Genomic DNA, 14,142 nt, shown 5'->3' with positions numbered 1-14,142 from the left:
ACAGACATGCATTATACTTGTTTGCAGTATAATTTCTGTGATCTTGTGTTGTGTTTGATTCTCTATTAATTGTGTTGAGTGAATTGTTTGTATTTATGTCTGTGGTTGATCTACAATTGTTTGCTATCATTTACTAGTTAAAAGATTAATTTGACATATTAAATATAAAGAACAAATTTCAGGCAATAAAAGTCAAAGAAAAAAGAATTTATGATTGAAATAACTAGTTAGAGACTGAAATAGTCATGAAATGAATGAAGTTAAGGTCGTATAACCTATGTTAGAAAAGATAATGCGTACAATTATTCATATACTAGGACTTTGCTTTAGGATCGATAGCACCCTACTAAGAGCCGTAAGTTCTTATTTCCTCTCCTTCACTGTTCCTATAGGCAGAGTTGATGGAAATGTCTGCTGAAAAAATGGTATTATCCTTTTGCCACATTCTAAACTTGGAATACGTGTACGTTTAGGTTGCGTTAGAAGGGAGATTAAAACTGAAAGACTGAAATTGAAAGAGACTGAGATTAAATTAAATCTTTGTATTATATTTGATGTAAAATATACTAAACTGAGTTATATCTTAATATTATGTTTAATTTAAAATAAATATGAAGATCGAGGAATAGATTTAAAATTTAAAAAATTAAATAAAGATATTTTTGATAAAAAAATATTATTCAAATATCAGTTTCTATCTCTAAAATTTTAGTCTCTTAATCACCAAACATAATATTAAATCTCAATCCTCCTGATCTCAATCTTCTTAACCAAACACGGGCTTAAAGACGTGCGACATTATAAAAAGCTAAGGAGCTTATAGTATTTTTTTTTCTCTATTTGTGAATCTTTGAGGGGTAAAATTTATCTAGCCTGAATTTTAGAGTAAAAGGTTTTTAAATGAGTAAAGATTCATGGTGCCACGGATATATATATTTGTTATATAATTTATTGTGTATGGTTGATATTTTTAGTAAAACGTTTTAAAAAATTTATTGCGTTATATATTAAATAATTTTTATAATTTAAGAGAAATAAATTAAACTATATTTGTTTTCAGAGACAAGATACTGAAACAAGGATACAGAGATATAAAATTGTATTTGACAGATGAGATATAGATAGAAATATTGTATCTAGAAATACTGAATTAGTATATTTTGTATCCATCTTGACAGGAAAGACACAGAAACACTAACAAAAAATACAATTACACAACTTATTTTTTATTTTTTCTTTTATCATTCTTATTAATTTTTTATAATTATATTATTTTATTATTATATTTGTCTTCTTAAATTTTTTAAATAAAAAAAATCAGAATAAATTAGATTTTCATAATTTGTTCTAACTTATCATCGAACAAAATATAAAAACACAAAATTTTATATTTTTATTTTTTGTGTTTTATTCTTCGTGTTTATCTTGTCCTCTTTTTAAAAACAAATATAATTTTAATGATATTTGACTACTAATATAATCATGACATACTAAAAATTAGATTCTTACCTTAATAGTTTGAAAAGAGTAAAAGACCATAATAAATTGTTGTTGAAAAAAATAATAATGACTAACAAACAGAGAGTAATTAAGTCTTTATTAGATTCAATCAAGGTTGAATGAACTGTTTGGCACAGAAACACAAGCTCAGCCTCAGAGAGAGAGAGAGAGAGAGAGAGAGAGTTTTTTTTCCCTTTCCGAAGGAAAGGAATTTGATTTGAGGAGCAAAATCAGGAAAATCCATACTCTTGAAGAACTGCAATTCGACCCTTTTCCTACGCAAAGGGCACCGCCTTCGTTTCTGAGTATCTATATATTTTTCGTGGCTGCTTTTATCTGACTAGGTCGTTTCAGATTCACTTGTTCTTCAACTCCACTGAAAAAAATTCAACCTTCTTCACTACAAACCCTAGGTTCGTTCTTCTATTGTCTTAGCTTGCGATTTTTTCAGCTACTTTTCGATTCAGTTTACACTTTTCTGTGATCAACTTTATCGAATTCACGTGTTGCCCATTTCATTTTTGGATCATTTAACGGCTTGAAAAATGGTTAAAAATTAAATTTTTATATGTATATTTATTTTAGCTGCTGATTGGAGTGTTGTTGCTTTGAAAATTCATTGACTTTGTTGGTTTTTTTTGTTGATCAAATGAACTTATTGATCATCTGGTGGCCAATTTTGTGTTTTTTTTTTAATTATTTATTTTTGTAATGGAATATTTGAATGTAGATTTTTTATGCTGAAGCAAAGAGATGAGCTGACGCAGTTAAAAAGCAGAGAGTGAAATGGAGTTTTTTGAAAAATTAAATCATGCGAATTTTGTTGAGGGGATCTTTGGCAAACTTCAATTTATTTGGTTCGTAGATTACATATAATTGAATTCTGAATCTAACTTGCATCCATATCTACAATTGCCATTTCTTGAATAATTTGGTGGATTGAGTTTATAATATTTTTTAATGAATTTTTTGTGGTACAATTTATTGCATCTTATTGGTTACAACAAAAAACTTGTCAAGTTCACCTTGTTCCCTGCAGATATTAAGTGAAGGTTATTCTTGTCATAAAATCTCTTGTAGATTTTGGGGATTCAAAAGAGTTATCTTTCTCAAGGATTGGGGCCTAAACATGATTATATACTAGGAAGAAGTATGCTGCCTATGCTGTGATGCAATTTGTTTTGGATGGGTGGGGCCTGGAGTTTAGGGATTAGTGGCTTGGTGTGGACTTGGTATTTGAATTTGAGATGCATCACGTAAATCCATTGCAGCACTAAAAATTATCTAAGAAATCTATACTTATATTTGGATTTCATATATTTCATTGGGAAATGGAAAGGCTTTTTGGATTCTCATATTATAAGTTGGGAATTGCCTATGAAATCTTTGACTTAGGTGGAGTTTCTAATTGGAGACGTAATTTAGGAATTTGGAATAACACCTATTATTGAAGAGATGATGAAATCTCAACCTAGGTTGTTTGGTCATGTTGGGGAAAGTCTAGAAGAGCATCCGGTTAGGATGGTGAAACAGATGGGAAAAAGTTCACCGGCTAGGATAGAGGGAGACCTCAGAAGACTCTGAATGAGTTGGCCACAAGAGATTTAAGCATAAATGAGCTGAGTTTAGACATTATTCTTGTTGTTTGAAGTAGAAGTAGTTTAGGAACTATTGTATTGGAATGTTTAGTAACTACTTTGTTTTGTTGCCAAAGAGTGATGAATGGACACTAGGTTATTTTAACTAGGTTATTTTGCTTTGCTTACTGTATGCTAAGGAGATTTAATGAATCTTAGAATATCTTCTGAATCATGGGGAAAAAGAAATGCATAGGTGAGGGCTCTCTAGTTTAAAGGAGAATTTCTCTAAGGTGGATGATAAAAATACAAGGAATTTGGAGCATAATTACTATATAATGTAAGAGAAAAATAGACGAAGCAATATAAAAAGAGGAAAGATCAATCGAGAAAAGTTGTCCACCACTCAGTTGGGGAAGCCCCTTAAGGTGGTTAGGTGCTTTACACCAAATAGAAGCTAAAATTCCTGACTTGTCCTTGATATAATTGAACAATGTTGACAATTGATTTTACTCAAGCTATTCTGTTTGGCTTTTTCAAAAAAGTGGAACACTGCGATTTTTGAAATTTTTGTTATAAATTTATACAAATATGTTGTTGTTGATTTTTGGTCAAAGTTTTTGTTAAAATAAGTTGAACCAAGTGCACCCATAAATCCATTGAAACTCATAATTCGGGAGTTATTCTTCAAACAGAAAGTGCCTGGCCCTCTTTACTTCTTCCAGAGCCATGAAAGGTAGTCATGGAAAACTAGTCCAACGACATGGGTCACATCCACTGTTCCAAGGAATAATTCCTTGGAAGAATGTTTGGAGACCAATGTGAGAGTAATATTGGAACTGGTTTTATGCGAGCTCCTAAACAACGCACATATACAACACACATAGTATGCACCAATAGTCCTAATATAAGGACTTGACCTTAGTGGAGGTTTTGGATTTCTTGAGGGGTTTATAAAAGAGCAAGTAGATCTATTCAACTGCAAGGAGTAGACAATGATTTCATGATCATACCTCAGAAGAGTAGAAGGATCACTTCTCTTTTATGTGGGTTAGAAGACCAATAGAGTCCAGGAGACCAAATAGAAACCTGCAGAAAATTTCCTCTCCCATTAAGCTTACATTTGGAATTTTATTAAAAAGAGAATCTCAAAATGTAGGGTTTTTCTTTTTTTTCGCTTTTTTTTTTTGTCGCTGTTTTTTCTTCTTCTTCTTCTTCGGATAACTCAATTATATAAGGGAGAAAGATAAGGAAGACATAGAAAGGCGTATCTAAAGTGCAAATCTCCTAGACCATGGTTCTCCCAAAAGTGGACATGAGATCCATAATCCACCTCCAAGAACACTGAGGGCTTGAACATATGGCAGGCTCATGGGAGATAAATTTGCATGGACTACCTATTCAAATGTTGTTTCTGTGCCAGCTTAGCTTTTTAAATTATGTAGAATCTCATCTTCGTTATTTTTGGGGGGTAAATGACATTCAAGTTTTAGGAATTTTTCTATATATACATCAACTTCAGGTGTTGTTATTCCTAACTTTGCCATTAATTTACACCCGATTTCAAATTTGTGTAAGTGTTCATTGATGAGTTCCTTGGAATGTGATAACTTAAATGAATTTTATTGAGCTTTGAACGACTAGCTTGAATTTCCTTCCATTATCTGATTGTGAATCAAATTAGTAAAGAAGGAAGAATTATACCTGATCGAAAACTGTTTGCCTTTGGTTTAGAAACCGTTTTCAACTTTCCATTTCTATAATTTTCTACACTTAATTTTGTTTCTCTTAAAACCATTACAGAATGTGTTAGGGTTTTTAAATGTTGAAATTTTTTTTCTTTCCTTACGTGTTCATTTGTATCAGTACGCAACTAGTTCAACCAACAGTTCAATTTCATGCACATAGAATATAACAAATTAAATTCTTCACATACAATTTTTCTCTTCAAGATACCTCTGCACAGTTGGGAGCAACCAAAGTAGTTTGTATGAATGTTTGATGGAAGAGGGAAAAAATTTAATTGTGTCTGTGTTTCTTGAAGTGTGGAACGTATTTATTACATTTATTTGCTTATTTATAAAAGAGTCAAATTTTCAGCAAACTATGTAGTGAGTTACTTACCAAACTCATTTTCTGATTCGATGACATTATTATCCTGACAAGGAAAGCACAAAGTAGGAAGTAAAGCATGTCCTTAGGATTTGCAATATATAGATGATAGTTTATAACCTCTTTGGGTATTTGTTTTGATGCTCCTGGATGGATGACAATATGGAAGCTCTATTTATGGGCATTGTTGACAACATCCTTGATATTGCGCAATGGTGTTATTCATCCATCTTTGTTTTTTGTTGTTATTGTTGAATGTTGACAACTCGCTTCTACAGTCTAAAATGTGTTTATCCTCTATGTTGCATCACTTTTGGGGAAAAAAAAGGGTAGTATATTTGTAAGAAGGCAGTTTTCATTTTATATGGGGAATGGAGTAATGAGTTACTTACCAAACTCGTTTTCTGATATGAGTACTTTTCTTGTGCTGACAAGGAAAACATAAAATAGGAAAATCAACCATGTTCAATGGGCTGTATTTTTATAGGTTTTGGAATATACAGATGATAGTTTATACTTTTATTGGGGATTTTTGTGTTGACGGTTGGTCAAAGGATGGAACTATAGGGGTATTGGCATTGTTGATAAGTTGCTTTAAAGTGAAGTATTTCTTTTTTTGATAAAAGAAGAATATCATTCAGACGAAAAACAGAGCAAAAAACAAACAAAAGGAATAATGGCATAAATTGAGTTAGATTGTGGATTTGGTATACGTTATGGTTAGTTAGTCCTAGCCACAGGCCACATAGTTCAGAATTGTGTGAAAAATGAGAATAAGATAATTAGATAGTCCGAAAAGGAAGGAATGATTCTCTTTGTAAGTTCTTTCAGCTTTAAAGCTGCATATGCTGGCTGTCAACTTCCATTTGTTCTAATTATATGACAAACTGAAGAAACATATATCCTTTACTTTTGGTATATGGTGTCCTACAAGAAACTCTCCTCTGAATGCATATAACTTTCAAATATATAGTACTTCTTAGTTCATAACAAAAAGAGCTCGTGCGCTCTATTTTACAGAACATTAGTTTTGTATATGTGCATGTATCTCTGCCCCTCTCTCAAATAATATTCTCTTGTAATTCTGTTCAGTATCAATTTTTCACCCGTAAGGATAATTGTTCAATTTTCTTGACTAGTAGGTCTGTTTTTGCCATCTATGCTGCAGATATTGGAGATTGACTTGATGCAGTTCAGCTACCATACTACTAATAAGTTATGTGCAGTTCTTGTCTCATGCTAGTTTAGTTCTGCGACACATGCCTATTCAATTTGTCTCACAAAGCTGGTCGACTAGCACATCAGTATGCTCAGATATTTGAGTTCGGTAATATTAATTAGTTTTGAATGAGAACATTACCATGTTAAATATATCATTGAAGTTGAAAAGAAATACTGGGAAGGAAAAATAAAAAAGTGCATCTTCAGATGCATTTTATCCTTTGGTTTGTTCAAAGGAAAAGTGCTACCAACCTGAAAGTATTATAACATTGGTTTCACCTCTGCATTATGTATCTATTTTTGGTGAGTGGTACATTTTGATGTTATGATATAAGAAGAAAAAATGGAGCATATATCAGAAAAACGATTTCCTCTTAATGCCAAAGATTACAAGTTATATGAAGAAGTTGGTGAAGGTGTTAGTGCCTCAGTATACAGGGCTCTCTGCATTCCACTCAATGAAATAGTTGCCATCAAGGTTCTTGATCTCGAGAAGTGCAACAATGATTTGGTATGTAAGCTAGATTCTTATGAAATTTGAAATTTTTTGGTTTTCAGATTTATGTGTGACAAATTTTATTGCATATTTGGTTATATGTCATACCATTGAGTATTTCTATTTTCTGTGCAACAAAAATTTGTTTGTAGTAAATGCGCATTGCTTGGCTTGCTAAGCTGCCATTGAATTAGGTTATTTGTGTGGCTCCTTACAATCCCAGTATTCCATTTAATCTATGTATAAAGAGTTGCTATGTTGTTTTCAGATTTTACTGTATTTATCTTTTTATATAATTTTTTAATGCATCTTTTGGTTCAATGTGGCTTGTAGAAATAGGGAAAAAAAAGATTCCAGTCATCATTACACTGCTTGGTGATAAATTATGCATTTCCAGTCCAATTAGTTGTTAAACTTATTGAATTCAAATGTCTTGTTACGTGTGGTGTCATTTGCTTTAATACAAGGATAGAAATTTTTTTATATTAATAATACAAGGATAATTTCCTTTATTAGTTCAATTATTAGATACTAGATTGTTTGCTGATACTTGCAAGTGTGTATTCCATAGCTGTCAGATTGAATACATTCTCAATGATATCTATGCAAATTATGCAGGATGGAATTAGGAGGGAGGTACAGACCATGAGCTTGATTGACCATCCGAATCTTCTACGAGCACATTGCTCTTTTACTGCTGGACACAATCTTTGGGTTGTGATGCCGTACATGGCTGGGGGTTCTTGCCTTCATATAATGAAATCTGCCTTTCCCGAGGGTTTTGAAGAGCCTGTTATTGCTACTTTACTTCGTGAAGTTCTCAAAGCACTAGTCTATCTTCATGACCATGGTCACATACACAGAGATGTTAAGGTATTGGGCTGCATCTTGACAAACATCCATTCTTACCAATTTTGAAACATGCAACCATTTGATATGAATATTCGGAATCTGAGAGTTAGGATTGTAGTCAAAATCCTAGGTGAAATGTGTGATTGAGTCTCAGTTTTTGCAGAACTTGCACCTGTTTCTTTGGTGCTTGTAAAGCCTATTTGAATCTACCAATTCATTCCTTTTGTTTGCATGAATTCTCTCTCCATTTTCTTTACAAGCCTACATATGTCTTATTTTCTTTCTTTGCTTCTTTCCCCTTTCTTTTAAACATACTTAACTATGCAGGCTGGGAATATTTTGATTGATTCTAATGGTGCAGTCAAACTAGCTGACTTTGGAGTGTCAGCATGTATGTTTGATACTGGAGATAGGCAACGATCAAGAAATACTTTTGTTGGAACACCCTGCTGGTACCATTTAGTTGCTATAATCCTTTATTGTAGTTTCATATTAAATCTGGCTAGTCATGTGAATATGATCGCTGAAGCTGTGAGTTGTGTTTATTTTCATCAGGATGGCTCCTGAGGTTATGCAGCAATTACATGGATATGATTTTAAGTGAGTGTCTTCCCTTCTACCTATCCCTGTTGGGCTTCTTTTTGTCCCTTTAAATAAATATTTGTTGTTTTTGATGAACTTAGGAATTTTTATTCTTAATCTGATATTGCAATATTTGATGAGTTCTTTTTATTTTCTCTTATATTTTGGTATCTATTAACAGAGCAGATATATGGTCATTTGGCATAACAGCACTTGAACTTGCTCATGGTCATGCCCCATTTTCCAAATATCCACCAATGAAAGTAATTCATTTATCTTAAAATTTACTTGTTAGTACCACTTCTCTGCTTTAGTCCATGAACTTAGTTGAATATTTACCTTATTTTTCTGGATGTAGGTTTTGCTTATGACTTTGCAAAATGCCCCCCCTGGTCTTGATTATGAAAGAGATAAGAGATTTTCAAAGGTTTGTGGTGTTTTGACAAAAATTTTGTTGTGTCTGTCACTTGTGAAGGTTATTCATATATTAATTGTTCCTCCTCCCTACTCAGTCTTTCAAAGAGTTGGTTGCCACCTGCTTAGTGAAAGACCCTAAGAAACGTCCAAGTTCAGATAAGCTTTTAAAGCACCACTTCTTCAAACATGCACGCCCTGTTGACTATCTTGCTCGCACAATTTTAGATGGCCTTGCTCCATTGGGAGACCGCTTTAGAATGTTGAAGGTATGCTTCTTATTTTCAAATTGTTGTATTATGTTTATAAATCACTTCTGCTATCATTACTCTGACCTCGTGTTCCAGGCAAAAGAGGCAGATTTACTGGTTCAGAACAAGGCTCTTTATGAAGATAAGGAGCAATTGTCTCAGGTTGGTTCATGTTAAATTCTGAAGTATACAATCATTTTGGTTATAGTGTATGCAAGGTGGTGATTTTCATGACTGCTATGTATTATTCAATGTTAAGTACATGTTTACTGGATGCCTGTATCAATTTTGTATCTATGTTTTATTACTTGTCCTTGATGATTTAAGAATAATTATATGTGATTTTTAATTGTTGTGTTTACAGAAAGAATATATTCGAGGAATTAGTGCCTGGAATTTTAACCTGGAGGATTTAAAAAGTCAAGCTGCTCTCGTAAGTAGTACCTTCCCACTTTTTCTCCTTTATTTACTTTAGCTAGGTGGAAAGTTGCGCATTACTGGTTATTATTTTCTTTGTCCTTTGCATACAGATTCAAGATGATGGAGTGCCAAATGCAGAAGATCCAGATATAGACAAGAAGCAAAAAGATAGATCTGATGACGAAAGGGTCCCAGCAGATGGTCTATCTTCTGTATCAGCTAATCATTCAGATGTTGCACCCACACTGGACAAAGAGGTACTGATATTGCCCAAAAAATTCTTTATTTATTTCTTGAAATCTTCACTTCAGTTTATGTTCTTTTTGATCTCTTAACCTTTCTATTATTTATTTATTAATTATTATTATTATTATTATTATTATTATTATTATTATTATCTACAAATGTATTTTATCATCTGGGGTGCATCTTGTTCTCAGGATGGCTTTAACAATCTTCAGGATTTGGAGAGTTCACTTCCTTCATTTCCTAGTAAACCTCTTCAAGCACTTAAGTATGGCCATTTCTTCCATTTATGTTCTTCTGCGTTTATTTATTTATATCTTTTTGTGTGGTGGTATTATTTTTTTAAGTAATGTTGTGTCATCTCTTTCCAGTTATATGGAATGTTATGTTTCAAGCTGGGCAGTTTTATCTCCTGCCATATTTTTTTCATCTTTATTTAGTTACTGTTGTTATTTACGATCTTTCCCATAATGGTTGGTAAAAATACAAATGGTTTACATTTTACTCTCCTAACACAACACATGAGCGTCTTTAGGGTTTGTCATAAACCACTTTTCCTAAAAGTTTAAGTTGTTAGGTAGAGGCATGTGAATGGTTTATATCATATCTATTAGGTTTGAAGCATGTAATATGTATATGTCTAGCCTATTTTATTCTGAAATTTAACATTTATGTAGAATACTGTGGCAAATGGAGATTTCACTCTAGACCACTTGGTTATAGAAGTTTTGATAACATGGCATGAAAACATCTCATCCAATAGCTTGATATCAATACTACATTAAATCTGTGTACATAAAAATAATGTGCATACTTTTTCTTTCAAATTTTATATAATTTCATTTTAGATACATTCTTCATTCAGATATGGAATTATAATATGCTGTACGTTTTATTTCCCCTTTTGCATGCTTAGACTCTGGTGGTTTGAATGTAAACATGATTTACAAATTATGTTGTAATTGTTAGTAGTAATTGTTATCTATGAAGAATTTAAGACAAATTCTTAACGTGACTAAATGATGTCTTCATTTGAATTGGCAATTGATTTTTTTTGTGCAAATACTTAAAAATTTTTCCTTGTATTTTCTAAAATCATTTGCTAGTTTAGTATATGATTTTCCATTAGATTGTTTTATCTTGATATGCAATCTATGCAGAGGTTGCTTTGATGTCGGTGAGGAAGATGTCAATAATACCAGTCCAAGAGATTTGGATATTGATTATGGAAGAAGTAACAACGAATCTTCTGGGCCAAGTGGTTCATTACCGCAAAATGCTATAGCTCAACAAAAAAAGTTTTTGAGTGGTTCTTTGTTGCCTGATAATTATCCTTCTTCCAAAAAGGTTTTCGATGGTGACAGGTATTTTTTTTTCTCTTTTTTCTTTCCTGTCTTTTAGACTTCTTACAATTAGTGCAGCACTTATCCCTAGATACACTCTTGGAAATCAAATTCTGTTACAAGGGTTTTTGCTGGCTGAAAAAATTTAAGTCTAAAATTGGTTACTTGCATGCAATGCTGTGCCTGTGACATTTCTTTTGTATGTCATTTTTTTCTTTCTTTTTTTTTTTTTTGGAAACCATCATTAAAAGATTGTGCTTCATTTGCTAGCTTTATGTTATAAATTGAAGCATGGTTTTTGAGAAATTTTGAAAATTCTCTGTTGAATAATTGATTTGTTTTATGATGTGATTCTTAGAATGGGATAATTTCTTCGTAGATTTTCTTGTTGATCTACTATTGGTGTGTATTCTAAGATGTTTTGTGCATTTTAAAAGGGATTATCTACAAACAAGATATTCTTCTGAGCGGAATCATAGCGGTCCATTGTTATATCGGCAGAAGAGGGATAACACCAACCTTCCTCTGGGTGTGTATTTTTCTTGTTAATGTGATTGGCATTCTGAAATCTGATGATCTGAACATTTTCATCATTTTCATTTTCTTGTCAGTAATTAGACGTTAACTTGTTTCATTCCAATATAAACTCGCTCAGAAATTGTTCTTACATACTTCAATGCTTTATCTATAAGCAGTTGATGACACATCAGAAGGAGCTGTTGTTCAGCGTAAGGGGCGCTTTAAGGTCACATCAGCAGATCTCAGTCCAATGGTATGTGTAGCATGCTATTTTGTTTTTTTAGGTCTGTCTCTTCTAAATGCATCCAGGTGTACATTCTTATTCCCGATCTATGGTTAGGCTATGCTATTTGTTAAAATTTGTAGCTTTTTCTGTTTCCTTGAGATTATATGATGACCTATGGTTGGATCTATGCAATTATGTTTGCTCCCATCGGTGTTAATGATATTGGGGATTGAATTTATTATGTTTTTGTTTCTTCTACTTATTCAGGGTCAGCCAAACTGCGTTTGTGTCCCAGTTAGTGGAGCTCCTGCTAGTCCGCCAAATCAGAACTCCGTGGCTGCTGCTATTCTTCCATCATTGCAGTGCATATTACAACAGAACAGTTTGCAGAGGGTATGCTTCTGTTGCAATTCTTAGTTTCTTATTTATTTTTAATTGACAATTCTAAGGCGGATATTTTACTTTCCAATGAAATTTGACAGGAAGAACTTATTAAACTAATAAAGTATGCAGAGCAATCTTATGGTAAGGGCTCATCTTTTTTTTTTTGTGTGAATTTTGTTTCTTAAAACTGCCAACTCTGGTTATTCATTCTGATTTTATTTGTTGTAGGCAAGAATGCAGAATCAGCGGAGGCAGTTGATTCTTTGCAGGTACATTACCACCCTTTGTGTAATATTAATAGCTCTTAAAAGTTCCAATGACATGCTCAGGACTAGGTTTTTGCGGCTGTATCAGAAATCTAGAAGCAATAGAAACATTGAAGGAATTTGATATTTATAAACACTGATTACAACAACTTAGGGAAGAAAATCAAAATTTAAGCCAAATCTTAAGGACAGAAACTGTCCCTGGATGGGGGTGTTAAGAATACTCATTATATAAAGGGTAGCTCAGTACATAGGCATCCCACGGTTATCTGGGTCCGGGATAGGACCGCACCCAAAGAGTGTAATGTAGGCAGCCTAACCTGATAAATGCATCAGTGGCTGATTTTAAGGTTTAAACTTGTGGCCTTGAGGTTATAGATAGACAACTCAACTGTTTCTCTTAGACAGCTCACATGAATACTCATTACATGAGTGTTGCTTAATGGCCTCACATTTGCGCAACTTGCAGGCACCACCGGTGACAAATAGGGAGCGAGAGCTGTATTTTCAGGTTGTTCAACTCCAACAGAGGTATAATGAATTTAACTAAGTTTCTGTTTGTTGATCAACCTAAATTTAGCATATATCTTATTTTCATTTTTCAACTCTTATGTCAGTCTTGGCACCCTTGTTGAGGAATTGCAGAGACAAAAGATGAAAAATCTTCAGGTATGTCAGAATGTCTTGCTTTAATTAATTATTTAAAAAAAGAAAAGAAAAATTGAAAACCCCATAAGGAAGGCTTTGATTGTAAGTTGACCTGGATACAAAATAAGCTACTCTGAGCAAGTGCTTGGATCCTATCCAAAAAGAATTAATCTTTTCATATTCTTATTTGTGCTTTTTTCTTTTATATATTCATTTTGAATGCATTAACTGTGTTCCTTCATGAAAGTAGAGTCTAGATATACCATTTTGAATGCTGATTTCATCATTTGGAATTCCCCTTGAACTATCATTCATTTATGGTATGTGGCCTTGTGCTTTGGTTTGCAGTTAGAGAAACAGTTGAGCTCAATGGCCAACAAAGTTGAAAAGTGAAGAACAATACAAGAAAGAAAGCTTATAACTGAGCAATGTCTGGCGTCCAGTGATAACATTGGAATTGGATGATGATGATGTTTTGCAAACACACCTGAGGGATGAGGCCACATCTCAGTTTGTATCTTGCTGTATACCAGTGTAAACTTTGTGTTTAAGGCAGACACCAATTTTTGAGATGCTATCCTTGAGTCTCTTTATAAAATGTAATTTATTGACTTTAGATATTGAGATTATTATTATTATTATTATTATTATTATTATTATTATTAAATTTAATACCCCCTTACCATTTGTCTGCCTCATTCCCCCCATCCTCTCTACCCACCAAAACATACCCTTAAGAATTCAAGTAAATGCATATATATTATTTAGCTGAGCAATGTTGCTATTGCTATGTGCCTTATTTTAAGTGTGAATGTGGTTTGTTCAAATATCAGATACCCTACCTCTGGGGTAAGTTTTATACTTGCTTCCTCTTTTAGGACAACCATTCTATGATTTCTTAGTACAAGTCATTGTAAATTGTTTGAATTGTTGCTTGATTTGTGGAAACAATTATCACATATAAAGTTATTTATGTGATTTTACTTAAATACTTGGACTTTTGAGATGGTTTATGAATAAAAAGTCTCAAGTTTTATTTGTTCAAGTATTTCTAAGAAACATGTATCAGAAAAGTCACAAATCAT

General features: G+C 32.8%; 1 protein-coding gene across 3 annotated transcripts; it reads left to right on the top strand.

Moving 5' to 3' along the window:
* Positions 1-1,607: 1,607 nt before the first annotated feature.
* Positions 1,608-13,729, top strand: LOC107490072 (serine/threonine-protein kinase BLUS1). Of its 3 annotated transcripts, none has more exons than XM_016110845.3 (22): positions 1,608-1,913; positions 6,358-6,516; positions 6,719-6,921; positions 7,525-7,779; positions 8,086-8,210; positions 8,314-8,358; positions 8,522-8,603; positions 8,699-8,767; positions 8,853-9,023; positions 9,102-9,167; positions 9,370-9,438; positions 9,536-9,682; positions 9,866-9,939; positions 10,832-11,035; positions 11,452-11,543; positions 11,710-11,786; positions 12,027-12,152; positions 12,242-12,284; positions 12,372-12,412; positions 12,879-12,940; positions 13,027-13,078; positions 13,406-13,729. In XM_016110845.3, exons 3-22 carry the CDS (start codon positions 6,754-6,756, stop codon positions 13,448-13,450), a joined length of 2,013 nt encoding a protein of 670 aa, XP_015966331.1. In that variant the 5' UTR covers positions 1,608-1,913; positions 6,358-6,516; positions 6,719-6,753; the 3' UTR covers positions 13,451-13,729. The 3 variants fall into 3 exon arrangements, with proteins under 3 accessions (XP_015966331.1, XP_020998626.1, XP_015966330.1); XM_021142967.2 differs by adding an exon at positions 2,231-2,357 and having other exon boundaries at positions 6,358-6,921; XM_016110844.3 differs by having other exon boundaries at positions 6,358-6,921.
* The last annotated feature ends 413 nt before the right edge of the window (positions 13,730-14,142 follow it).

The sequence above is a fragment of the Arachis duranensis genome, chromosome 5, assembly GCF_000817695.3.
Source record: "Arachis duranensis cultivar V14167 chromosome 5, aradu.V14167.gnm2.J7QH, whole genome shotgun sequence".
Classification (NCBI taxonomy): domain Eukaryota; kingdom Viridiplantae; phylum Streptophyta; class Magnoliopsida; order Fabales; family Fabaceae; genus Arachis; species Arachis duranensis.
Note: the sequence above shows the minus strand (reverse complement) of the source record. Positions and strands in the feature narration are given on the sequence as shown.

Coding starts and splice junctions, on each gene's coding strand:
- LOC107490072 (XM_016110845.3), top strand. CDS start 6,754: ATGGAGCATATATCAGAAAAACGATTTCCTCTTAATGCCAAAGATTAC. Junction 9,024..9,101: donor ACCGCTTTAGAATGTTGAAG/GTATGCTTCTTA, acceptor CTCGTGTTCCAG/GCAAAAGAGGCAGATTTACT. Junction 9,168..9,369: donor ATAAGGAGCAATTGTCTCAG/GTTGGTTCATGT, acceptor TTGTGTTTACAG/AAAGAATATATTCGAGGAAT.